This window comes from Melospiza melodia, chromosome Z (assembly GCF_035770615.1).
Source record: "Melospiza melodia melodia isolate bMelMel2 chromosome Z, bMelMel2.pri, whole genome shotgun sequence".
Lineage (NCBI taxonomy): Eukaryota > Metazoa > Chordata > Aves > Passeriformes > Passerellidae > Melospiza > Melospiza melodia.
Window position 1 is genome coordinate 52,584,503 of NC_086226.1, and position 25,979 is coordinate 52,610,481.

General features: G+C 38.1%; 2 protein-coding genes across 11 annotated transcripts in view; both read left to right on the forward strand.

The window, feature by feature from the left end:
* CEP78 (centrosomal protein 78) overlaps window positions 1-4,688 on the forward strand; it is a 51,120-nt gene extending 46,432 nt beyond the window's left edge. For all 9 annotated transcript variants that reach the window (XM_063179940.1, XM_063179946.1, XM_063179947.1 and 6 more), the window contains 3 exons: window positions 479-645; window positions 2,439-2,592; window positions 3,870-4,688. In XM_063179940.1, the coding sequence (XP_063036010.1) occupies window positions 479-645; window positions 2,439-2,592; window positions 3,870-4,397 (849 nt within the window). In that variant the 3' untranslated portion in view covers window positions 4,398-4,688. The remainder of the gene's footprint in view (window positions 1-478; window positions 646-2,438; window positions 2,593-3,869) is intronic.
* Window positions 4,689-9,650: 4,962 nt separating this feature from the next.
* Window positions 9,651-25,513, forward strand: PSAT1 (phosphoserine aminotransferase 1). Of its 2 annotated transcripts, none has more exons than XM_063181151.1 (9): window positions 9,651-9,739; window positions 11,873-11,933; window positions 12,719-12,788; window positions 13,906-14,111; window positions 15,542-15,714; window positions 16,746-16,915; window positions 20,518-20,646; window positions 23,148-23,285; window positions 23,900-25,513. In XM_063181151.1, the coding sequence occupies exons 1-9, from the start codon at window positions 9,671-9,673 to the stop codon at window positions 24,003-24,005; spliced, it is 1,122 nt and encodes a 373-aa protein (XP_063037221.1). In that variant the 5' UTR covers window positions 9,651-9,670; the 3' UTR covers window positions 24,006-25,513. The 2 variants fall into 2 exon arrangements, with proteins under 2 accessions (XP_063037221.1, XP_063037220.1); XM_063181150.1 differs by lacking the exon at window positions 9,651-9,739 and adding an exon at window positions 10,113-10,211.
* Window positions 25,514-25,979: the final 466 nt, after the last annotated feature.

Genomic DNA, 25,979 nt, shown 5'->3' on the forward strand with positions numbered 1-25,979 from the left:
ACTTTCAGTTTTGGGATGCACAGTGCAGGGGAGAGTTATCAGTAGTATGCATAATACCCCCAATATAGAGGGGTGAATATAAGGCGGGCATTGGCCTTCATTAAAGTTTTTAATGGTAAAATAAATTCTTTGGTGTTAACATGTCATATAATACATACAAAGTAAAACAATATGGAAGCTAAATTTTTGCGCTTGTACTTGATCTGTAACATTCTGTGCATATTGAAGACAGTGCTAAGCCAGTGGCTTTGAGTGCCTGCAGGAATATCTATGGAAGCATAGAACTGCATCTGTGGATAATCAGACCTTCACAGAGCTCATGCAACAGTGCCCTGAAAGTGTGTGGTACAGCAAACTCTGCATCTTGTTACATCAGTTATGATGCTGCTGTTTAGGCACACAGGTGAGGTTTGATATTTTGGGGTCTTTTAAACTGAAAATGAAAGAAATTTCTTTTTTTTTTTTTTTCCCTGCATAGCTGGAAATTGAAAATGCAAGATTAAGGAGTCTAAATATCTCCCTATCCGAGGTTCTTCATGCACAGTCAGTAACCAACATGATTTTGGAAGATGAAGGTGTTCTAGGCAGCATTGAGAACTCTTTTCAAAAGTTTCATGCTTTTTTAGACCTCCTTAAAGATGCTGGGTAGGTTGTCACTTTTAGTCTTGCTGTTTTTCCTGAGATCTTTTCAAAATTATCCTCACCATGAAGTATGCTGCCTGCTACCCTGCCAGATTTCTAGGTGTGTAGTCTGAGAGAGCAAAGGAAAATAAATTAGCCATTTTTAAAATAAATGACCAATGTTTAAATAAATTACCTATTGTTTAGTCTTTTCCTAGTGGCAAAGGCATGATCTAAGTACTGTTCAGCTAAGTTCATGCATCTGTCTTTGGGAAAGGCTTTCAAGAAGCCTATTCCAAAAGAGTAGAAAGCTTCTATTAAAGCCTGTTTCCAGGTCTTTAGTGAATCTAAAGACTAATCTTTGGCTCTTAACATTCCCACCATATGAAAGGCTCAAAATGCAGTTGAACTGCCTTCAGAGAGTGTCCTGTTACCTTGTGCTCTCCATTCTCAAATTGAAGTATGGAAATATACATGGGATTTGTATTTCCAGCCTTTGTGTTTTAAGTCTGTATTTATTGTTACTACTAGTAGTAATAGTAGTAGTAGTATTACTAGTACTACTAGTATTACTACTACAGAAAATTGATTGAAGTTTGTATTACCACTGTATTTGCAGTTTGTCAGAGGATGGCTCATCCTTCCCAATTTTCAAAGAATTTCAGCTTGAACCCAGCTTGTAAAGTTTGTATGACCAAGCATGGCAGTCTCATCCACAAGAATGGAATTATATGAATATGCGTTGTAGTCTACTTTGTGGATTCAGAGAAGATCACAGAAGACTTTATTTGCCCTCCCTATCTCCCACTTGCAAATTGTAGTGATATAACTGGGTGACAATGGCCTCAAGTTACGCCAGGTGAGGTTTAGAAGGGACATAGAAAAATTTCTTCCCTGAGAGTGTCGTCAGACATTGGAATAGGCTGCTCAAGGATGTGGTGAAATGGCCACCCCTTCAAATGTCCAGAAAACATCTTGATGTGGTGCTTAGGGGACATGGTTTAGTGATGAACCTAGCAGTGTTAGATTAATGGCAGGACCTGATAATATTAAGAGGCCTTTTTCAACCTTAATGATTCAATGATTCTGACTTACTGTAAAGTTCACCCTGAGGCTGTTTTAATTTTTGTGACAATCAGTTTGTAGAGTTGCCATTACTATAGGAGTTTCAGATTTCTCAGGAAGGGAAAAATGCAATTTCACTGCATGAAAAAAGTTTCTTTATATCAGCCCTATGTCTATTCATAGTAAATAAGGAGCTTCACTGAGCATTACAGGATCCCAGTCATGAAGAATGCTCTTCTCAGTAAGCTTCTTTTTATCATATGCTATGCTATCAGTTAATGACTGCAGCTTTTTACTGAGGCTGAAAACCCACATGTGATTGGTTTGGCGAACTTACAAGCTGGCAGGTGACCCAATATCATTGTATTTGTGAAGCTTGTCATTGACATGTTAAGAGATTATGTGATTTGGAGATGTGCATCAATTTCTGCTTGAATGGACAGAGTTTTAATCTTTGTTCTGCCTGACATGGAATCTCATTGCCAGTATGCTGCTCTGAGTTCAGTGCTAACTAGAGAACTTCATTCTCAGCCTTGTAACACTTGTTTTGATTCTGCAGGCTAATTTGTGCAAAGACAAGAAAATACCTTCAGCTGCTTGTTTTTTCTAAGTTAAGATACTCTGAGCTTCACTTAAAGTAATAGAAAACTATGTTCAAACCTTTAACAGATTCTGCTTCTGGTTTTGAATGTTTAGTCTTTCAAAAAGTAAGAATAGTTTGTGTGATTTTATATTAAACATTTACCTTACAGGCTTGGACAGCTTGCTGTATTAGCTGGGATAGACCAATCAGATTTTGGTATTTTGGGGCATCCACAAATGAATGCTACTCTCAGTAAGCCTGTGAACGTGGTAAAGGAGAAGTCTTTTGAAGAAGAAAGACAGGAACATACCGAGAATAACAAAGTAAGTCTTTATAAGGAATGCTAGAGGCAATTCTACTTTATACTCTTTAATGTACTTTTTAGCTGTTAATCCCCCTGATTCATGAAGTTATTACTGCAACCCTTTGCTGTAGCTGCATTTATACAGATCATAATAATTCAGTGATTAATGTAAGTGTAATGTAAGTGTTTACCACTTGGAGCACGAACTGCAGTACTTTGTAACATATTAAACTTTGGTGGTAATTCTGTTGTTTCCTTGTCTGAAATAGGAAGTTCCAGTAGTGGAATGCATCCATTCAAATTGGAAAATACCATGATAAGGTTTCTTAGAAACATTTAGTAATGAAGTATAGTGTTTTGAAGAACCCTGGTCTTATAGGAGACAATGTACCTACTGAAAATCATAAATTTTCTTGTAAATAATTATAGTCTATATGTCCGGTCCTGATAGATTTCTCTGTGGCCATGACATGAGCTTCAGGCAACTACAAATTTGTAATATTTGTAAATATTGCATGAAGTTTGACCTTCTACTCTGTGAATTAATAGTAAACCTTGAGGATTTTTCAAAGGAGATATTAAAATTCCTGTAACAAAGAAAAAAAAACCCAGGCTTTTTTAAAGGCTGTTATAAATTTAGATACTGGAGGCCTGTAGCTATGTCCAAGTTGAATAAAACTGTTGTACCAAGAATCACTCTGCATTCCAGTGTGTTTCTTATATCCAAAGTCTTCCACTCTATTTTAATTTCCTCAAGAACACATGAGATCCTTAAATGTAATGTTAAAAATTTGGGGGTTGTTTTAACAGTGTGGAGAGAATTTCCAGTTTTGCGGTTTGAAGACTCTTGTTCTTGCCTCCCAATACTGGTGATTAGTTTGGGTTCTTGTAACAGCTAGGTGTTGTGGTATAGAATGTTGAGACTACACTTCTGTGAATTGCTAGTAAACATAAAGAATTGCAGGTGTTTTGGGATGATAGATGTGATTAAGTTTTGGCTGCTTTTGTGTAAATGATGCATCTCTGGTATAGATTTGAAGCTAGATGTGAAACTGTAATGTGCCAATTTCTGTGTCATTATCACCCTAGCAATCTTCAGAAATCTGTTTTGAAAGGTGATAAAGATCGTTCAATTGCTATTACTCTGTCTCTTACCTGTATTAGGTAAAGACTACTTTGCTCTGCAGACTCCAGTATATGTGGCAGTTGCAAAACTGGCTTTTCTTTTTTTTTTTTTTTTTTTTCTTGTCCCTCTCCTCTAGTTGCCTGTCTTTTCATTGGAATCTTTTGTTTCAGAACAGAGATGGAGACATCCAACTTCCTCTTCCTGGCACATTTCAATCCCAGATGGTTGTGAATAATGCCTTTTCATCACTTAAAGAAAAGAGAGAACTTCAGGCTGCTGGACAGCAGTACCAGCCAGGTTTGTGGAGGGAAAATGAAGCTCAAACAATTAACCAAAATAAAGAGAATAAGCCTCGAAGTAGTACTCCAGTATTATCTGAGAGAAGAGTCAAACAAAATGAACAAGCAAAAGGACATCACTCGGCAAGGCAGTTGGCTACCAGTCTGCATTCATTTGCTGATTCCAGTGTACAAATTAGAAGTGATGATAGCAGAATATCCAATGGTATTCCTGGTGAAAAAAGCAAAAATTATTCCTCTAAGAAACACATTCCTCTAGCAAATGAAACAGCAGCTCCAAGTAACGGAGTGAGAGGAGACAAAAGTAGACTGCAGATAGTAAATGTTAGCTCTGGAACTGATACTGTAGGATCTGTCTCTGAAATACAGGAAAGTATATCAAGTGTTAACAGCATTTGAAGTGGTTCTAAAATGTTTGAGCTGTTCTTTGCACTTGCAAGATTATGTTTTGAATGTCTCAGTATAATTAGTGAATTTTTTGTAAAGTTTTGTATACTTGGACTTTTTAAACCATTGCATACTGCTCAGTATTCCTGTTTCATGCTTACATTCTTTGTCACTAGATTTTTAGTTTTGAAAACATGTGATGCAGCTAAAATGGTACCCATGAGTTTGTACTACGCATGAGGGACTCGACATACAGATTTCATTATCACAGATTTTTGAGATAATAAAGTTAATTTGAGTACAGTTTTTTCCTAGTGTTTATTTTCAGTGTATTTCAGTGGGAGTGCAGAAATGGTTTTGGGGCAAACATCAATTCCTGCATAACGGTGTGTGAGTATGATATTCCTAAAATTAGCGGAAGTTTCAGAGTCAAAAATGAGCCCAGAAACATTGCTATAGGAAACCTTTAAATAGAGCCATCATTAGTGCTATGACTGCAGATCATAGAATAGCACATGCTGGAAGGGGCCTCTGGAGGATGTGTAGTCTAACACAGATTGCTCTCAGGACCTAGAGAAATGTGAGAATGTAAAACTAAGAGAATTATCACTGTTTTAAAACTCTGGGATTTAGTCCCGGCATCTTGTTCTTGTCCTTGTGCACAGGCAGCTGGTTTGCTGCTTCTGAACTAGAATATACTTATTACATACAGGAACTAGACAGGATGATTTAGCCTGAACTGGGAGAAAAAGCAGCTCGTAACTATTTTTTACTCAGTCATCTGCTATGTGATTTCTGGAACACACAGGCTCTGTAGAAGTTACTGACTCCAGTTGCGTGACAAATATGAAAAAACCCATGAATCCTCAAATTCCATCCTACAGAGCAAATAGCACGAGATTACCTTAGCTATTGCAGTATTGCACAAGTAATTGCACAATGAAAGTATGTTCTTTGAACAGACTTTGTCATTTCAGAATATTAGAAGGTAATATATTAATCTGTTATTTTTCACATATTTTTCCAAATGCATATGCATACAGTTTCACGGTAGGTTCATACATATTCATTCCGCATGACATTTATCGCCAGTTCTTCTTTATCAAAGGAATTCTTAGGTCGGGGGCAAATTGACCTCGTGGTCATTTCTGTTTTTCTTTCTCTGTCGTCTTGCTGTCTCCGGCATCCGACTTTTCCTTCAGCTTTGGCCTCACAGACTTTTCACCTCTCCTAGACATTTCACCTAATTCAGAATGGATCTCTACTCTGTCTCATACTTGTTTTTCAATATTTGCATTTAGAGTGTGAATTACATCAAAAATCATGTTTTAAAGCAAAATTGACCAGGCAGTTTGCAATTTAGATAGGCATAGTTTTTTTCAGTGGATTAACCTTTTTTTTTTTTTTTAACTTAATGGTTTTTTTTCCTGTCAAATCAGAAACATGAAGGATTCTTCATGTTACTGCTGCTATGGTATTGCATTCTCACAGTAAGAATCTGTACTGCATACTTTATATATAGTTGGATCTGAAATTGGCAGAGACAGTGGATTGAAGCTGCCTGGGGAGAAGTATTCTTTTTGAGGTTGTCATGAATACATCAGAACTTCCAAGGTTTTTTCTAACAATTTAAAAAGTCATTTACAAAAAGTATTTTACACATATAAACATAAGTATTCTATATATATTTAACAATAAAGTATTCTAATGAAAAGTAAAAATATTTTTATTTTAAATTTTTAGGAAACTATTTCCTACCCTGAGTTTTGGAATAGAAACAGTTTCATTCTCTTGCTATTAGTTAATGTTTTACATAATTGTCTGTGTTCTTGTTTGACCTAAAAGCTTGAAATCAATAGGCCAACTATTTGCTAGAGAACATGTTACTGTTTACTCATAAAGCTCAATATTTTTTCACTTTTCACTTAGTCTTCTGAAGACCTACTCTTCACAGTTCAGGACTTCGATCTCTGAAAAACAAAATAAATAGCCCCAAACCATTGTTTGAACCACCAAAGTGTAAGGTTTCACCAAAATTTGCTCATCTCACTAATTTGCTGGACCAGACATCCCAGCTGCCTCCTGAAACGCTTGCCAGGTTGCTATGTAGTCAGCATTATTTATCTTTTAATAATGACGTCCATTTGTGGTACCAGACAGAGAACTCGTGTACGTATGCTCTCCTTGAGCGAGCTGATTCTTTTCCAGCAGTAGTTGATCAAGATTTTGCTGTCCAGCATAACATGAAGTCACAATGAACTTAATAAAAGTTCACTGAAAACTCTGAAGACTTATTTACACTTTTAATCTGTCTTGTTTTTCCAGTTATGTGTCATAATAAATACTGCTCTCTTTGCTTTTGTGTTAATTACACAAATCCAGGTTCATCTGCATGGACTGATGGCACTTGAAATTGTGGCACTTGAAATTCTCAGTCAAATGGTAGAAATCAGAAGCATTCCTGGAAATCATGGTTTTGAAAGCTTATATTGAGTGACTATGAATATTGGTATGATTCCATGATGGAATTCATGGGTTTTGATGTAATTGAAACATGAAATCATAATTGCTGCTGGCAAAATGCTAAAATAGGAGAAATCTCAATCCAATACAAACAAAACTGTAATGAGACCTGTACTGTTTCTCTTTATTCTTTCCATGTGCAAAAGCATAATGATTCCTTGTCCACAGCAGAATTTCACATTTATACATTCTTTCCAATTTTATATACTTCCCATCAATGCACGGTACGAAGAGGGTTTTCTAAAGCTTCCCGGTGACAAGGCTTCCAGTGGAGTTGTCCTCTATCTCGTGGGAGCTGCTATTTTTGACTCTTCTGGTCAGGATAAGACTTCTGTGAACTGAAAACTCCAATACTGGTATTTCCACCAGCGCTCTGAGCTGATACCAGCAGTAGCTTGCCGTGTTTCTATTTTCATGTTCTAGCTCTTTGTGTCAGCATTTGAAGTACATTTTTAACTCCAAAGTTTTAATTTCCCTTTTGCCACACAGTTAGGATTCAAGACTGATCTGGGAGGATGTTGAAGCACTTTCTGTACTAGTAGGCAGGCTTCCTGACCTGAATCCCCAACCTACACTATTTCTGACTGCTTCCACTGCTCCTTACTACCTTGGATACCATTTTCCTAGCCAAACTGGAGTTTTAAATTGCCTGTCTGGGCCTACACAGGTACTTCAGATTTAATACTGAAAAAAGCCTATATGAGACACCTGTATCTTTTGATCTTGCTTCTACCTACAGATACTAGTAAAAATAACTAAAATTTTAGTCACATCTATGTTGTTACGCATCTCAGTAGCAGTTTCTGTTTAATTATAACTAAGAAGTAACACAGTTGTTCTTGCTATTGTGGTGTGAGACATACTTTAAAAATACCTTGGTGTTTTAAGATAATGTATCCAGCCTGTGTTGTCTGTGAAGTTTGCTATTACCTCTTAAGAATTCTGGTGTCTGAAAGCAATTTTGATAGATTTTTCTTAATCTGTAGCTATCATTGAAATGAAAGTTATCTTTGCTCTAATACCAATGTTTCTGTTTACAGGTTTTTCAACAAAACAACTTCCTTAAGATGAAAATCTTTCAACTAAATACCAGATCAGGCTGTGGTCTATAAATTCTTTTTGTGGTTCCAGGTATCACCTGGCTTGACAGGAAAAGGAACAAATTCACATAGTATTTCTTCAGTGAAACAATTGGTAATGAAAGATTGTATTTTATATACATCCCAGAATTCACAAAATAACACACATCGATACTTGCAGTTTTCTCTACAGATGATTAATGTTGATGACTAGCTTGGTGAACACCCATGAGACTAAAATAGGGCCAGCGTTACAGGAAAGGACTGGGCAATCTGATGTGTTCAAGAGCTGTGCTTTATACAGCTACATATGAGAATTGCGGATCTTGCCCAAGATACTTGGAAATTATGGGGCTCTGCAATGCCCATCTCTTTTCAGTCATACTTCATGGCTTGCTTTATCAAAATTGGTTTACTGCTACTGCCTTTAAAATAACTTTGAAAACTGATCTGGGCAGAATATCTCTGCCTGAAACAATTGGAAAATGAGTTAAAAGCCTCTTTCTCTCAATTACAACAGTTCAGTTGTATTACCTCTGTATTTTCAAATAATCAAGATGCTGCAGATCTGTTCCATAGATACCTGAGGGAGGAATGCTTTAGTACTCAGGGATATTAACCTAGGATTTGGCAAACCTCAAGGCAATTCCAAGCTATGCTATCCATTATGTGAAGGTGATCAAGTTTCACAGCCCTCCTGTTTTTACTCTCTGATGAAATTCAAATAGCAATTTGCCTGCAACAGACTTTCTGGGGAAACTGCTCAACATGTGGACACTTGTTGGCTTATAGAAGCCTAGGATCCTCCTCCTCTACAAGGCAAGTAGTTCACACAAAATAATAGATCTGGGTGCTGTAAACCCATCTCTTTCAAGACGAATCACAGAAACGGTCTGGTTGGATAAAGTGAGTGATCTCCAGCTTCACAGCTTTATCAGGGACGTACTAAAATGCATTGCACAGAATTGTACCTGGGTGATTAAGTGTCTCCAGTGAGGGAGACTCCACAGCCTCTCTGGGCAACGTGTTCTAGTGCATGGTCACTTGTACAATTAAGTTCTTTCTTCAGGTAAGTAGGGTGGAACTTCTGTACATCAGGTTCTGTCCGTTGTCTCTTGCCATTTCATATGAAATATGAAGGATCTCCTAAAATTCACTGTAACTGTGGGTCGCTGCTTTTTAAGTCCTCACGCATTCACCCAGACTGCTTTGGGAACAAGCATCCCAACGCTACTACAGCACCCGCGTGGGGGAAAAGCATAGGCAGGAAGTTACAGTAGGATGTGCATTCACCGTGTGTGTGCGTGTGTGTGTTTCTCTGTGTGTGTGTGTCTGTGTCTTTGTGTCTGTCTGTCCGCACGCCCACCCAGCGCGGGCGGCTGCATCAGCCAGGGCTCGCTGCGCTGCCCGCGGGGGGCGCGCCACTGTTGGGACCCCGCGGAGCGCCGCGGGAGCCCCCTGGCCCTCCCCGCCCGGCCCGGCCCCGCCCCGCCCTCTCACCGCCTCCCCTCCCCTCACGCCGCCTCCCCTCCCCTCACGCCGCCTCCCCTCACGCTGCCTCAGCGTGGCAGCGCTGCCAATGGGCGGCCGGGACAGGGGTGGAAAGTGCCTGCCCCGGCGGCCGCGGGTTTATAGCGGAGGGGCTAGTGGCGGGGCCGCGGCGGACGGAGCAGGAGTGGCAGCATGGCAGCGACGGAGGGCGGGCGGCAGGTCGCGAACTTCGGCGCCGGGCCGGCGAAGCTGCCGCGCTCCGTGAGTAGGGGCACGGCGGGGCTGGGTGTCCTCGTTCCCCCGGCTCCCCGCGGGGCTCCGGCTGCAAAGCGAGGGATAGGGGGATAAATGTAATTACCGGAGTTTACCCGCGCAGCGCCAAAACCTCTGGTCTTCCATTCTACAACGAGCTTCCCTGATAAACTCGGATTTTTGCAAACGAGCTCGAGTGTGGTTCTTCGAATACTCCTTAGAGTTTTGTTTTTGGGTTTTTTTTAGTGCTGGATGATATGGCACCCGCACCTATATCGTTAGTTTTGGGATGGGAAGTAGGACCTAAGCGCGCAAAGATCGCTCTGTGGAGTGGGAAATTTGTCAGTTGATAAATAGCATGGTAATTCCCTGAGACGCCTTTTTATAAGAAGTTATAATGTACACTCAACCCTCTGGAAAGTTGCATCAGCAGCCATGGATTATACAGTTACATATGCAGAGGGGTGGTTTCTGCCGAACTGTACGTACCTCACTCTCAGTTTAAGGGTTATCTGCTGTGGAATTTTTGTTGTTGTTGTTCTTCTCTTAGTATCCTTCATAGTATTCTTTGTTATTTTATGTGTTAATTCTTTTAAAAAATTCTTTAGATTAACAGATTTGCTGCGGAGCAACTTTCTTGTTTTTATTTATTTGTTTGTGTTTCTTTCCCCTCCCATCTCTTTTCTCGAGGAAATGCCCTTTCTGGATAAGGTTGCAAAAATTTTTGTTGCAAAGAAATTTGTTGTTCTCTGTCAAGTTCTAGATTCCAAAGGGGCTCTCACAGCACTGCCTCCATACCCAGCTCTCTGACAGAGACGATTAAAAACTGGATTTAAGTTTGGAGGAGTGCAGGTGGGCACAGCTGAGCTCCCTATTATTAATCTGTTTACCCTCTTGAAAATGCAGTGCTCTTGTGTGGACTGCTGTATCACCTCGATGATTTATTCCTCTTGATTGTGGGCTGATGCCCATGAAGCACGCAGACTCAGTAAAGCAAAAAAGGGAGCAATTCATAGATTATAATGTGTGTCATAGATGTCTGTTGTGAGGCATGTGCAGGTTTTCAGATTAAGAGTGTTACTGACAGAATTGGATTTTATCAAGCAGTTTAGCCAGCACTACTCTAGCAGTCTGTGTGTTCTCCCTTACTTTTTTTCCTTCCTCTCTGGCATGGATAAGTTTGCTTGTAAAATGTGGTGGTTAAAACTTCAGAATCTTTTAGTTGACCTTTTGGTAGCCAGCTGTTACAGTTGACAGGCCATGCAGATACCGGGTCAGCAAGGTAGATTTCTTATTCCTGAAATTGCCCAGAGTGTGCAGTTTCTTGTCAGGGTGCATGCGTGCAGCATTTGTTTGGTTCTACTGGGGCTCCCTCTTCTCCTGCTTCCTTTAAGAGCAGCCAAGACTTTTCTGGCTCTCAGACAAGAATTTACCAAAATCAGAAGCTGCAAATCCAGTGGTTAGAATCTCATGCTACTTTGTTCATATTTAAAAGCTAGGGGAGAAGGCAGAAAAAAAAAAGGATGGCTGAAGCACTGCTTGGCCGGTGACCTGGTTTTTTTGGTTGTCTCAAAATTTTGCTTAATTTCTTTCTTAACTCTTAATAAGATGGAGGCTTGTCTTCAGAAAGTATGGAACTTCGTTTGGTGAAACCAGTCATTGTCATGCTGGCTCAGTTTGAGATATCCAATTCCCCAAGCTGATCTTTCTTGTTATGTTTTCTTCAATACTTTGGTTGTCCTATTTGCACAAGTCAAGTGAAAGGACACAGGATGGAGTGGTGGGAGTGGGTGTTTAGGATGCATGCTTAGAAAGAGTATGTATGCAAACATTAGATGTAAGAGTTCCAAGAGTTCCATTCAACTGCTAGAAATCATTCACAAATCTGGAAATGCATTTGAAATAATAACTTACAACATGGTCTCCACAACAAGCATATTATTTAAATTTGCTATTTTATGAAAAGCCTTAAGCTGCTAGGAGGTACAGCAAAATTGTATTGGTAACTATACTTCTATTACTCTCACTTGACAAGTGTCAGGTTATTGCAATATGGGGCAGCTGGCATAGGCATGATGCATCAGAGACTCCAGATAGTGGAAAATTCCCTTAATTTATTTCTGGATTTTTTTATTTTGATAGGTGTTATTAGAAGCACAGAAAGAATTGGTGGACTACAAAGGACTTGGTATAAGTGTTCTTGGTAAGACTTTAAAAAAATCTACATTTTTCATTATTTTGTTGTTTAACTGAATTGTTTAATAAGACTTCCTGGTCTTTTTGGCTCAGTTTCTAATACCTGTGTATCTGTACAGATGTGTATAGATACCATATAGGTGTATAGATACCACGTAAATGTATAGCATCCTTCCCATTAGGAAAGCAGTGCTCTACTGCTGGCTGGTTTTTCAGCCCAGTTGCACAAAAGATTTATCATCAAGATGGTAGGCATATTATTAGTTGCTAAAAGTAGAACGTGCAGCTGTCTCTGCACAATTCAGCTTAATGTTTAAATTGTACACTTACGTGTGGAAGACAGCCTATGGATTTAGAAGGAATTACTGTGTAATTGTCCTTAATGTTTAATTAGCTTTACTGTGTGAAGAAGCCTTGCTAAAGGTAAGAGAACAAAACCTGTACTTTTCCTGTGCTTTATTATATACTTCTTACAGCATTAGCAGCAGAGAAGGCTCTTAGCATGAGGAAGAATGAAATCTTTCTAGAGACTATTTTTTTACTGACACATATGGTTGTTCCTATTGGTAATAAGGTCATATGGGATTTGCCTGTATCTGGACAAGACTGCAGGTATGAGTCTTCTGTGGGTATTTAGTAGTTTTTATGTACTTAAAGAGAGTAGGAACTGGGAAGGACAACCTTCAGACATTTTGGGTCTGTAGTGTAAAAGGTTTAAAGCTTAACATGATTTTAAAATAAAATTCATGTATTACCATCTTCATGTTATTTCTTCTCTCTATTCCACCAAAGAAATGAGCCATCGGTCTTCAGATTTCACAAAAATTCTAAATACAACTGAAAATCTCATGCGCGAATTGCTGTAAGTGAATTACTTTCTGCTTATTTTTATGTTATGCGTGTGCTAGTTGCATCACTAATGTCTAATATGGAGACCTGTTCTTGAAAGCACCTCTTTGGTGGTGTTTTTCATGCGTGTGTTGTAGAGTAATAACTTTGAGGAGGATATCCATCTTCTTATATGTAAATTTGATGCTTATGTTTTTGAATGTGACAATGGATTTTAATGAGGTTATGATGTGTTTTACATGTCTAGCTGAGCTTGTTTTGAAATTTTGATTTTTGTCACCTTCATAGAATTAATGAAGGACATGAACTAAAAGAAATAAGTGCAAACAATAAAAATCAGTTCTCTGGTGGTATAAGTGCGATCTGAACATTGTCCATAAGTCCTATTTTATTAACAAAGCTCTGTGGATCAGTGTTAGAATCGCCAGGCAAGAGCCCTTTTCCTACTCGTAGCATGACACATTTTTAAAAAATTGAAATAAATATATAATGGATTAGAATTACTGTTCTCATAGTAGTTAATAATGTCGGCCAATTAACACAAATGCTTGACCCTCAGTCCAGCCAGAATCATTGACAAAGGGATTTTAATGAATAATTTGGATATCTAATTTTTGTGATTGTATGAGCAACTCTCTATTGCACTTGCTCTGCATGTATACTTCACTGTACTGTTGCACTTTCAAATTGAAGGGTCTCAGAGCTGAGTGCTACTGTAAGCACTTTGGTGACTTCGTGACAGAAAAGTCATGAAGCTTCCAATAGATAAATTAAAAGTCAGCATTAATTGTGATGGAATATCTCTCAAGTCTGTGTGTACAGCTAGTCAGGAGTGAGTTTGTTTCATGCAGTGCCAGGGCTGGAAGCTTTTTTTCAGGAATCACTAAAAGTCATAGCATGTACTCTTAAATATTTAAATATTTAATATTTATTAAATATTTAATATTTATTAAATAAGCTGTTTCTTAAGACCAGTGCTGAGGTAAGTTCGTGGGATTGATCTAACCTCTAGGCAAAGAGTCTTCTAAAATGGCAGCATTCTTCCTCAGTTACAGTTAAATGCATAATATCAAGTTGTATGCATCCTGTGTAACCTGGGAATAACATAAATGGTTATTTCTTTTATGCAGAAATATACCAGACAACTACAAAGTTATTTTCCTTCAAGGAGGTGGATCTGCTCAGTTCAGTGCAGTCCCGCTTAACCTTATTGGTTTAAAGGAGGCAAGACAGGCAGATTATGTGGTTACTGGAGGCTGGTCAGCAAAAGCAGCTAAAGAAGCAGAGAAGTATGCCAAAGTAAATATTGTTCATCCCAAACTAGGAGCCTATACAAGTAAGTTGATGGTTGCATCTGTCCGTGTGAATGCGTAGCTTTTAGAATCGCTCTAAAAATGGATCCAATGTTGCTGTTGGGCTGTTGAATGTTAACTAGAGTTGACTGCCCAGCACTTGAAAGAATGTCTGCCATGCCCCTCTTTGTTCAACACTGGGAGATTTATTTAATGGCTTAACATTTTCCACCAGAAAAAAATGGTGAAGTGGGGCTGAGCAGATGCCAGAAAATAAGTGTCAAGACAAAAGTGTCTAAGTAGGGAAATTGTCTGGGCTCACTCAGGTTTTTTTTTTAATATTTAATGGAGTTCTCAAGCTATTCACAGGGATATTGTGAGATATTTCAATTTCATGTACACTCAGTAACAAGAATGCTCTAAAATTCAGAAGCAGGTCTTTGTTGACCCAGGACATGGGAGACCTGAATTCTGTTACCCGCTTTTAAGGATTCCTAAATTATTATCTTTCCCACCAATGTGTCGCTGAATATACATAATTAATTCTTGGAGCAGGAATATGAGATCTAGTTTCTATTCCTGCTACTTTTGCTCACTTTTCTTCCCTCTGGTCCAAATTACAGCACTTGAACTAAAAAGAGTGGCAAGAAGACAAAGAATATTCCCATACAAGTTAGTGTATTAACTGGCAATTAGGGCACTAACTTGGAAAGTAAGTTTATATTCTGTGAGGCACAGGAAGGAATTGAAGCTACAACTTTCCAGTCTGGGAGAGTGTAATTCATTGTTTCATAGCTGTAGATAAGAGGAGAGCCAGTAAATAATGATGGAGGCAATGGTACCATCTCCCACCCTTCCCTCCACCTCCCATCACGTCCTGGAGGAGAAAAGAAAGGGAGGGCAACAGGTTTATGCCAAACCTGTTCTGTGCTGTCAGGACATGCCTGTATATTGCCTGTTGACAGAGGAGATCTTAGCTTTGTAAATCAGTTGCAAAGCTTAAAATGGGAGAAAGGTGGGTGACCTTGTGTTTGTTGAGCTTGCACAAGACTTAAATGCTTCTGGGATTACACAGAAACAGAATTTTAGAGAACTTTGTCAGTGAGAATTTGGATGTTTCAGTGGTTCCAGAGGCAGCAGGGAGATTCTTGGACTTGTGTCTGAATTCCTCTGAAGTGCTGTTTTAAATCCCTAGGCCAGTAGTTTGTAGTCTGCAATTGCAATGGGAGGAAAATAATTTGAAGAATAAGGGGTGAAAATCAAAAAGTTTTGCAAACTTAATGATGTCTCACCAGGGAATTTCGGGAATGCACTGGTGTATTGACTTTGCAGATACGTTGTCTTCCTGGGAACAACATGATTAATAGTCTATACGGCAAAATTGTTCTTGGTTTCCACTTAAGTTTCATGTTCAGGTAAAACTGCATGCCAAGAAAGTTACTTGTGACCTCTGGGTTTCTTTTTTGGCTCTTAGGCATTCCTGACCCAAGCACTTGGAATCTTAATCCGGATGCATCTTATGTGTATTATTGTGCTAATGAAACTGTTCATGGTGTGGAGTTTGATTTTGTACCTGATGTCAAAGGAGCAGTCTTGGTTTGTGATATGTCATCAAACTTCCTGTCCAAACCTGTGGATGTTTCCAAGGTAAACAATTGGACATAGTGACTGCACAAAGCATTTTCAAGATTTAATGCATATAATGAAGCACTTTGAAATGTCTGGATTTGAATGTCTTGGCATCTCAGCTAGAGATGCTGAGCGGTGAAATTAAGGAAGTCGTGCTTTGTTAATTTAGTGTCTGATGACAGAAGTATTGACATTTCAGGTTTGGTGTTTCAATGTCTGTTTTCCTTTTTCTCATAAAAACATACTGAACTACGTTGACATTGTTCATGTAAATAGTTGCCCAAGATTATTTATCTCCTGTGTGATTTTCACTGATGAAGAAAATACCTGCTAAAAGAAAATAACAGCTAAAATAAATGTTTTCTAAATAATATTTAGCCTGCAGATAGTGTATGGCTACAGCAGGGTACTGTTAATAAGTTTTTGAATCCTGCCTCTGTCATGAAAAATCCGTAACCTCTTTTAAGCTCCTAAAGCTTCCTCTGCCTCATGATTATGGTGTCTGTTTCACAGATAGTAACTGCCTATGTTCTGCTCCTGTACTATGTTTGTAAAGTATACTATTTGTAGAAGTGTTACTGACTAGTGAAACAGCATGTTTGACCTTTCTTACCTGTGTGTAGCAAAATGGAGTAGTTGTTAATGCATTCAACTTGGCCTTTCCTGATCTGCCTCTTTGTACAGGTGAATTTTATGATGATTGTTCTGAAACTCCAGATGGATTGAAAATAGTGTGAACTGTGTAGGAATTTGTTTTTAGTAAATTTGCTTGGAGTAGTGTGAAATTGCAACAGGCTGCCTTGAGAATTATTTACAGCTATTAAATAAACATTTAGCAAACTGTTGTGAAATTTGTGATTATCTTCCTCAGCTGAGTAGGTGTAAGTGCACTTTCAAATCAGAACTTCTGCTAACTCTTCTTTTAACCTACAACTTGCTAATTTTCAACACATTCTCTGTTCAGCTGACTAGTGTGCCTGGGGTATTACTCAGTAATGAGATCTACAAGTGAATGCATGTACCAAGTTCTTTTCTTCTTCCTTTTAAAGTTTGGTGTGATTTTCGCTGGTGCTCAGAAGAATGTTGGCTGTGCTGGAGTTACTGTTGTAATAGTACGTGAGGACTTGCTGGGATTTGCACTGAAGGAATGCCCTGTTGTACTGGATTACAAAACACAGGCAGCAAATAGCTCATTGTATAACACTCCACCATGCTACAGGTAACTCACCCTGCTGTGTGATATCCTTTATCAGAAAGCTGCCGCCTGCCGCTCTTGTCTAGAAAAGCTTCCAAAGTTCCGTGTTTGCCCTCAAGCCACTGATACCTTGGAGTGTTTCACGTGATTCCTGTGAGAACATGGGAAATGTCCAGCTGTGCGACTAGTAGGCTTTGCATTGCCTGCTGCGACTCAGCCACAGAAGATGTAGTCTTTTTCAAAGTTAATATTATATGTCATAGCTCCGTTGTAGAAGTTTCGGGATGCAGTTCTAGTTTACACGAGCACAGCACTAGTCAGTTGCAAGGAGGTAATTTGGCACTTAGACTTGCTTCTTGATCCAAATATAGTTTGATTTAATTTCTTCTTGACATTGTTCTGAGCATTTGAACCTCCAGATCCCCACTGACTTTCTTTACTGGAAAATGGTAAATAATATTGTGATTAAAGTTTTAAATAGTATATGATATTACAAGAATATGTATTCTTTTAATATTTTAAAATATTTCTTGTTCTTTCTACATCTTTCACTACTGTTGGTTTTGAAATGAAACTGTATAAGAACTTTTTAAAAGCCATTTTAGTAGCTGCTTTGCTTTTACTCTTGTAAAGTTTTGCATAATTCTTTGACGCCATCTCAGTGTTTGGTTTGACATCCGAAGATAAAATTTATCTAGCTTTATAAACATTGCTAGCAATCAAAATCATAAAATTGCCATGTGGTTGATGATTTCATTATGCAAGAAGCAGATCAGACTATACCTTGCTTTTTTAAGTTGTAGCTATCTTGTAGCTTCTGATAACTAGTGAAATGGTGCTTTGCTACTAGCATGCTTAGCTGTTGAGCTAGTAGTATCTACCCATTCTTATCCTGAAGAGTTTTTATGCCAGCATCCTCTGAAATGAGTATTTAAAGAAAATCTTCTATCTAATTATCATTTTTTCCCCAGAAGCTTTTAAAATTACTTTGAAAATAAAGATTCCCTTTTCAGGATATTTTCATAATGAAATTTTATACTGATAATTAGTCTCAGCTCTTATAGTTTGTTTGCATGTTCCAGAATGGCAAAGTTGGGTTGCAATGATCTCCAACACAAGTTAAATGCACTTACTGTACAGGCCCAAAGTTCTGTGATTCCCATACATAAACCCTGTAACTTAATTCCATCATTACAATTAGTATCACTTCAAGTTTTACTCAATTTAGGTATCTCTGAATCTGCTGATTGTCACTGCAGTGTACCATTGCCATGACATAGGAGCAGCTATCTCTCTCAACAGAACACTAAATCTTGTGAACATTTGTTTATGCCAGCTGTTACAGTGCAGAACTTGTTTCCCCAAGTTGTGTGCATACTCTACAATATGTAGTGCTGTAATTATGCATTTCTTACTGGCAGCCTGTCTGCCCTGTTGGCTGGGTACACCAGTAAGAATTAGCTATTCAATATTTCCAGATTTTGGTCTGCTCAATGTAGCTTTGTAGCATAGGCAGGATGTATGTCTTTTCCAGTGCTTGATGAAACCTCTATTTCATGATCGATTATGTGCCTGACTGCCAAGTCACACATACTGTTTTTGGACACTGTATGCTTGAATATGTCAGGTTTTAATTCCAGCCATTCATGTTTTCCAAGTACAAAGCTATTTCCATTTGAAAAACTGAAGTTCTGCTTAATCTCAGTACTTGGACACAGTGTTGTTCCTCTGATTTGAAAAGCAAAACAAAACAAATTCTGCAGCCTTATTTTAGCCATTGCAAAGAACCTCTGAAAAAAAAGTGCTGCTTTAGTTGTTACTCAGTATCTGACACCAGCCTTAACAGAGTAGTGGGTGGTAAAGGGAACTGAAAATAAAGTTGAACTAACAGTTTCTCCTTTCTCATCGCTGTCTTGCCGGATTTCGCTTCATGCTACAGACTCAGATTGGAGTATGCTCCAGAATCCAGAATGTAACAGACTGAAATGTTGGCAGGATACACATCTGTTTGGCTTGGCCCTAGCTGCCTGTTCCAGTTTAAGGAACTGGCAAAGCTTCTTAGTTCTCTTTTTCTGTACTCTTTTCCTTGCACTTGTTAATGGTTTGCTGGCAAACAGGCAGGAAATATTAACTGAATTTGCAAAAGCTATTTCAGCAAAATGTTAAATTAAATTAAGGTGATGCTAATGGCTTTAACCTCATGGCACTACATAGTTGACTCTTTGACCCTAATCTGTTTAGCTAAAATTAACAATGAATTTGCTATAAAAATCTCATTTGCAAGCTCTGAAATGCATTTTGTGCTTAAAGTTGTTCCAGAAACGTTATTTTGATGTAAAAGAAGGATAAAGGGTTTCAGCTGTCTGAGGTTTTGTGAATGATTCTAAGGCTGGCTTCCAGGAGTTCACTTGTCCAAAAAGTTTGGCTCAAGGAAGTGAGGGCAAGATGTGAATGTGGCTCTGTATATTTGCCAAGGGCATAGTCTGTACTTCACTTAAATAATTTACACTGAAATAGTTGATAGTGTCCTGTCATAAATGTGGCAAGATTGTGCTCTCAGTGCAGTAAGGTACTTCCTATAAATGGCAGTCTGTAATCTTGGTTATTCTGCAGCTTTTTGGAACTGTTCAAGGATTTGGTACTGGCATCCCTTTAGAAATAAAAAGCAGCGAAATTTTAAACAGCCTCCTACTAGATATGTGTTAGGGAAACTTGTAAGGTAATGTTCTCTGAGCACTCCCTTGGAATCAATAATGAAGGGATTCATAAGAATGAACTTGTTGGATATAGGCCATAAAAACTTGTGAGCAGGTTTTTATGTAAATTGTTGCAGTCGTGGGAAATGTCTGAACTTGAACAAGCTGAGTTTTGTAGCAAAAGCACACAGGCAAAAGGCATTAAGGGTTTTTTGTGTTGCACTTAGTGACTAGCATTGAAATTCTTGGTCTCAAGCCATGTGATGCCAGTAGGCTTCCAGATCTCTACTAAGAACTTGACTGGTAACAGTCAAGTGTGATACATCATAATTTGTTTCACCAAACTTCACTGTTCATGTGGACAAAAGGTCTTTGTAGACAGAAATGGGATTAGAGTTCTTATTTTTAACATTTGTGAAAATATGGTTACATTTCTGGCATATTAATATACATGTATTTGAGATTTACTCCTGCATTTTTGCTAGAGCAGCTGCACAGGGCAAATGCTATTAACTTTTTTGCTGAATCTGGCTCCCACTAGGCAGTTGTGTAGTCCTTCTGGGCAGGACCTGAGCGGCAGTTGTGTAGGCAATGAATTGGCAGCGCGTGCAGCGTGTCTGGGGGTGTCTTTGGGAGCCCTGCTGGGCCGCAGAAAGCCTGCAGGACATGTCCTTCTGTGGTGCAAAGGATTAAAATGGGTCCAACAGATATGTGTGACATTTGAATTTCAGGATATTTTATCTTGTGTACAGAAAACATTATCTGAGTTGTCATAACTTGTAAAATAGTCTAGGTTTTGATTTGTTAGTCTTAAGTGCCCTTAAATCAAACATGGCATTGTGTTACTGAAAGATTTTGTGAACTATTAGACAAGACTTATTTTTTTCCTGTTTGAATAATTTCACTGAAAAATGTTCTTTCCTTTTGCAGTATTTATATCATGGGATTGGTACTGGAATGGATAAAGAATAATGGTGGAGCTGCAGCTATGGATAAACACAGTTTAATCAAGTCACGGATGATTTATGATATTATAGACAAATCTAATGGATTTTATTCGTAAGTTCCTATGCTTTTCCTCTTTGCTTCAATATTTGCTACATAACCAGACATTCATAAATTTTGAGAGTTTAATTGTATTTTTGAAGTCACCTTTTTTGAGGACTCCTAGAGATACCATTTGAGCGAACCATTCGCTTGGTAACTGTCCAAGGATAAGTCTCATTCCAGTAGGAAGTTATTTCAACTTATCAATGTTGATTAGTAGTGAACCCTACTAAAAACATATTCTAAACTGAATAAAACAGGAGCGTGGGAGAAGAGTATATAAAGAATAGATAGGCAGATGCTGGTTTGTATGCTTACGGAATCTCTTGGTGGCACGTAGACCAAAACAGAGAAAATTTGCTGTAAGAAATTGTAGAGACCCCTTTGCCTTGTATTTTGCCTACCACCTTCCAGGAGTCAAAGTCTCTGCTTTGTCTCTGGTAAGCAGAACATTTTTATTGCTAATTATATTAAGTTCTGAAACACTTCCTGAAGTAAAATATAAAGATCAGACCTCAAAATGGAATACATTTTCTTTATGTACTTTATGCACAGTTGATTTTCTTCAGTTATTTTTGCTGGCTTTCCAAAGCAGATTTAACCCTCTTGACTTTTACATAGAATAGCAAGGTACTTTTGAGTTCATAGGACCTGTGCATAGTTAAAAGCTGGTACTGTAATAATTTTATTATTTGCCAAGTTCAGACTACTAATTGACCATGAAACTGCAAAATATTTTCTTGCACCTTCAGGGTAAAAGCAACAGTGTGGGGACCTAATATACTTTCAAGTCCAAGTTAGGATAGAGCAAATTAAATTTGGATTTTAAATTAAAGCTGTCTGCAGTCATAATTGTCAGGGATAAAGTTTAATCATAATATTTAATACACTCTTCTTATTAATTTAGTTAATGAAAACAGCTTTCCCTTTAGTATCACCGTGATCAGGATTGTGATCCTACTCCATGGAAATCCTGGGGGTTTTTCACAGACGTCAGTAAGCAAATGAAGCCTTGAAAAAAACATTTTGTGACAAACAGAAATCTGTATCTGGCAAGTTGGTCTGTAAGGCAATGAGTGGGAAATGCAATGCAAATGGGATGGTAAATAGTCAGTTGGGAAAGCAGAACAAGCTTCACTAACTGAGCTGTATGCAGCTTCCTAAGCAATACAGTTAAGACTGTGAATTTTTAAATTGTGTCTATAACTTAAAGGAGGGTTTAATTTGAAGCTGCCTTCCCAGCTGTAACGTGGCACTTAATCTGTGGCGTGCTTCCCTGAGTAAGCCTTGTGACAAGCCATTTAGCAAATGGAACCTTTCTTCCATGAAGTGCTCTGTGCCATTTGTAGTTTGTTTTTCAATGTCTGTGCACTGAATTACATCAGATTGCCTAGTAGCAACTGTATATTCTAAAACTAAAGCATGGCTGCAGTAATTCCGATATAGGAGTGCTCAGAGGCATAGGCCTTTTTGAACATTTTTTTCCTGGTTGAACCTGAAGTAGAAGATTTGCACCAGCAGGTGTTATGATGGATTTTTCTTGTCTTTTCATCATGGAGACATCTGGACAAAGGAACTAGAGAGGAACTAAAAAGAATGATACTCATTCTCTCTCACTATGCTATTTCCAATTAGCATAATAATAGGTATGAAATCCACCTGCAGTTTATGAACACTCATTTATATTGAATGTCTGCAAGAATCTACATCATCAGACTTAGAAAAAAATAAACCTGAAGGCTTCAGATCTCCTTTATAAGCAGAAATACTAAAAAAGATATTTAAATCTTCTTTTCCTCCCCTGTTATTTCTTAGCTTCACAAAATAGTTGAAGAGAAATTACACAGATCTTGAGTTTTCCATTTCAGATAAATTTTTAGGAAATTAAGGAGTTGTGATGCATCTCCTGTAATGCTGTGGCCATGTATGCACTGCAAGATTTGTTCTAGAGATACCTCTTCTTTGCTTCATGATTCTGAGTAATGTTAATTTAGAAGGTGCACTGAAGTCACTAACAGAAGTTTCTAGTATCTATGAAAATTTTTTTATGCTGTGTTCTTGTATTTCCTTTAGTTCTGTTTAGCTGAGTGTAATTCTGGCAGCACTTTTGGCTAGTTGAGAAGTCAGTCTTGGAAGAGGAAGAGAAGAAACTGCTTTAGACTTAGTCAAAATTCCCTGTAATTACCTCACCTAGCCAAAGTAACTGTTTATTAATTTTTATTTATTTATTTAAAATTTAATTTTGTCTGTATACAAGCCTTGTGTCCATTTCTCTGGCACAATTCTGAGTGTGTCAGGAAGGGTTAATAAGCCTTCCACTTTACCACTTCCATTATTGTACTTGGTTAAAAAAGGAAGGTTGCTGTCTTTCACAGAAAGTAATGACAGTTTTGATTGTGAAGGATTGATTATGGTTTTAAACAGGTGTGATTATTCATTTCTCAAACTGCATATAGCTGAAATACAAATTTAGCACAAAGTGGGTTAAGCATTACATTCTGCAACTTTTCTAGATGTCCAGTGGAGAGAAAGAGCCGAAGCAGAATGAATGTACCTTTCCGCATTGGCAGTGTCAAGGGCGATGAAGCCCTGGAAAAGAAATTCCTTGAGAAGGCTGTGGAACTTAACATGATATCTCTGAAAGGACATCGGTAAGTATTAGTCAAGTAGCCTCTGTGCTGTGCAGAGCAATCTGTTACTGCAGTGGTACAGCATCAGGCATTGTGCATTGACTTACCAGCCTTTCTCACACATAAGCTGCTCCTCATACTGGTTTGGCAACACTTGAGATGAGCAGTCTAGAGATTGTAATCAGAGATTGCTGGTGGCTCAGCTGCTGCTTAGGTGAAGTGGGGGGCTTCAGAGAGCTTTATCGTTAATTCTGCTCTCTTCTGCAAATCTGTCTCTGTGCAGATGCCAAAGATATCTTTTGAGGTCAGATTGTATCAGTGTATAAAATGTCTCAGATGGCTTGTCTGCCTGGTTGCAAGAGTTCTTTCCAATGTTCAGTAGTGTTTGTGGGATTAGTTTTTTGATGTTATTGGGCTACAGCTTTGGAGCAGTAAATAATTAATAAATACTAAGCTTCTCTAGACTGCAAGCCTGCCTTGAAGAATTAAATATTGCTTCCCATGCACATAAATGTGAATTTTATAATTTTAGAGTAGGAATAGATTTAAATGTCTATGACTGCTATTAATGTCTTTTTTTAGAATATACAAAACTTTTCTGGTTCTTTTTTTTTTCTCTCCTATTTGCAATTCAGGTCTGTGGGAGGAATCCGTGCCTCTTTATATAATGCAGTTACTGTAGAAGATGTTCAGAAGCTTGCAACATTCATGAGAAGCTTCATGCAGATGCATCAGTCATAAATGCCCATGGGTTAGAGCCATGCTGCACATCTATGAAATAAAAGCTAAAGGGTTTTAACATGTCTGTGGTACTGCACAGCTGTAGCGCACAAGTTTTATTTTCTTTTAGTTCCTGTAACAATATTAATTAACTGAATGGAACAGAGGCCCAGTCTTGCAGTGGCTTGCTGAGGATCCCCAGACTGATCATGATTGATTGCAAAATTTGAAAATGTGTGGTTAAAACATGAATAACATTTTAAGACGGTATGGATCTGAGTCTTTCTCAATTCTAGTTACCAGTGACTTCAGCAATGCCTCCTTTTTAGTAAAATTCAGGAAGCTACATTTGTCATAAGCTCTCTGTAATGCTTTACAAATACTCTCTGACTGCATAATGAAGGTAAACTGATACAGCCTCTAGGGACATCTAGTTGATTTCTGGGGTATATTCCAACAGTGTAACACCAGTAGTACTTAGGAGTTAACACCAGCATGCCTAACTTGAGAATCTGGCCTTTCGACTACTGCTCCAATGCTACAAGTACTTTCATAACCATTGCAATTAGTTGTGCTTAAGGTCTGCAGGACTGGGCCTTTTTTCCTGCTAACATTTATTAGTTTAAACCTAAGATTCATGAGTCTGATTAAATCAATTTCTAAGATGTTTTTTATTTCTCTGTGCATTTTGTATATTAAACTCCTAGGTTGTTATTGTTACTTTTGGGCATGCATATTTGCTGCTGCAAAAAAGTTTCTTTTAATTTGTTAACCTAGTGCCAGACTGGATTGCTGTATTCCACTCAATGAGCCTGTGACTTTCTGTGCACTGACTTTGAGCCCAAAGTGCAGCAGACTTCTTCAGTGTTTTTCCTCTCTACTTGCTCCAGTGTTTGTTCTACCTTTTCATTCTTTCAATTGTGTAGCCTTTTTTACGTGGAAGTTTGTCCAGCTGGAGTAAATAATAGTCTTCTCTGCCTTTTCCTGACACTGCAGTGTAATTTTGGTCCCACTTTCTCACTTGGTCCTTGTAGCTTATTGCACACTTTGATACCCTGGGCTAGAGAGGTCACTGTGATTATACAAAGATTTTCAGAGGATCTCCTCTTGTAGAACCCTTGAGTTATTCTTTTATCTCAGCTTGTGACTTTACTGCCAATGTCCATATATTGACTTTAATCTCCTACTTTAACTAGTGTAGAAGCTATCTGCTATTGTCAGACTGTTTAGTATTGCTACAGCTGGTTTCAGACTAAACTCTTTGGCACACAATGGGGATTTCTTTTTTTTTTTTAATTTTTGTGTAACGTCAGTACAGTGGTAACAATTTATTAATGATAGTGATGTACTATCCCTTTGTTGATGGAATCTCAGAACAAGTCAATGGAATGTGCTAGGGTTGAGTTACATTCCTATGTGAAAAATCATCATTTTAAGACTACCTATTTGGAGATTTCTGTCAACTTAGTCTTACTCAAAGTAAGTAAATTATGTGAAAAAAATAAAATCTAATCATGTCATGATGTGAAGTACCTTTGTGTTTGAAACTTTTTGATTTTTTTTCATTTTCAGGATGAAAATCAAGACTAATGTGTGTTAGAATTTTAGATTCTGGTATACTCCTTTTCCCTAAAAAGCAAGCTTCCCTCCTGTATGTTTTATTTCTGTGCAAGAAGAGTCTTTCCTATAGGAGCCATAGAAACAAAAGTATTATTATGAATGCTTAAAGAACCCTTTTTGCCCTGCCAATTACAAATATCTAATTTGGATTCCATATTAAGCTTTTTAATTTCATAAATTTATTTTTCTGAGTTTTTTGTACTTGCTTGCAGCTGTAACTCTGGCTTATCTCTTTCTAAAAAATGGCCAACCTTTGCATTTTGTAGCAGCCTTGCATTCCTCTTAGCAAGCATGCTTTTGTGTGTGTTTACGAGAAAAGCTTGCGCTGATTTGTGCAGCTGATTCATGAGTCTGACAAGGAAGTTCTTGCTACTT

Excerpts from the sequence above, each read along its gene's own strand:
- PSAT1 (XM_063181150.1), top strand. The coding sequence starts at position 10,128 with ATGTACACTCAACCCTCTGGAAAGTTGCATCAGCAGCCATGGATTATA. Across the intron at positions 11,934-12,718 it reads ACTTGGTATAAGTGTTCTTG|AAATGAGCCATCGGTCTTCA; the intron begins GTAAGACTTTAA and ends ATTCCACCAAAG. Across the intron at positions 14,112-15,541 it reads CAAACTAGGAGCCTATACAA|GCATTCCTGACCCAAGCACT; the intron begins GTAAGTTGATGG and ends TTTGGCTCTTAG.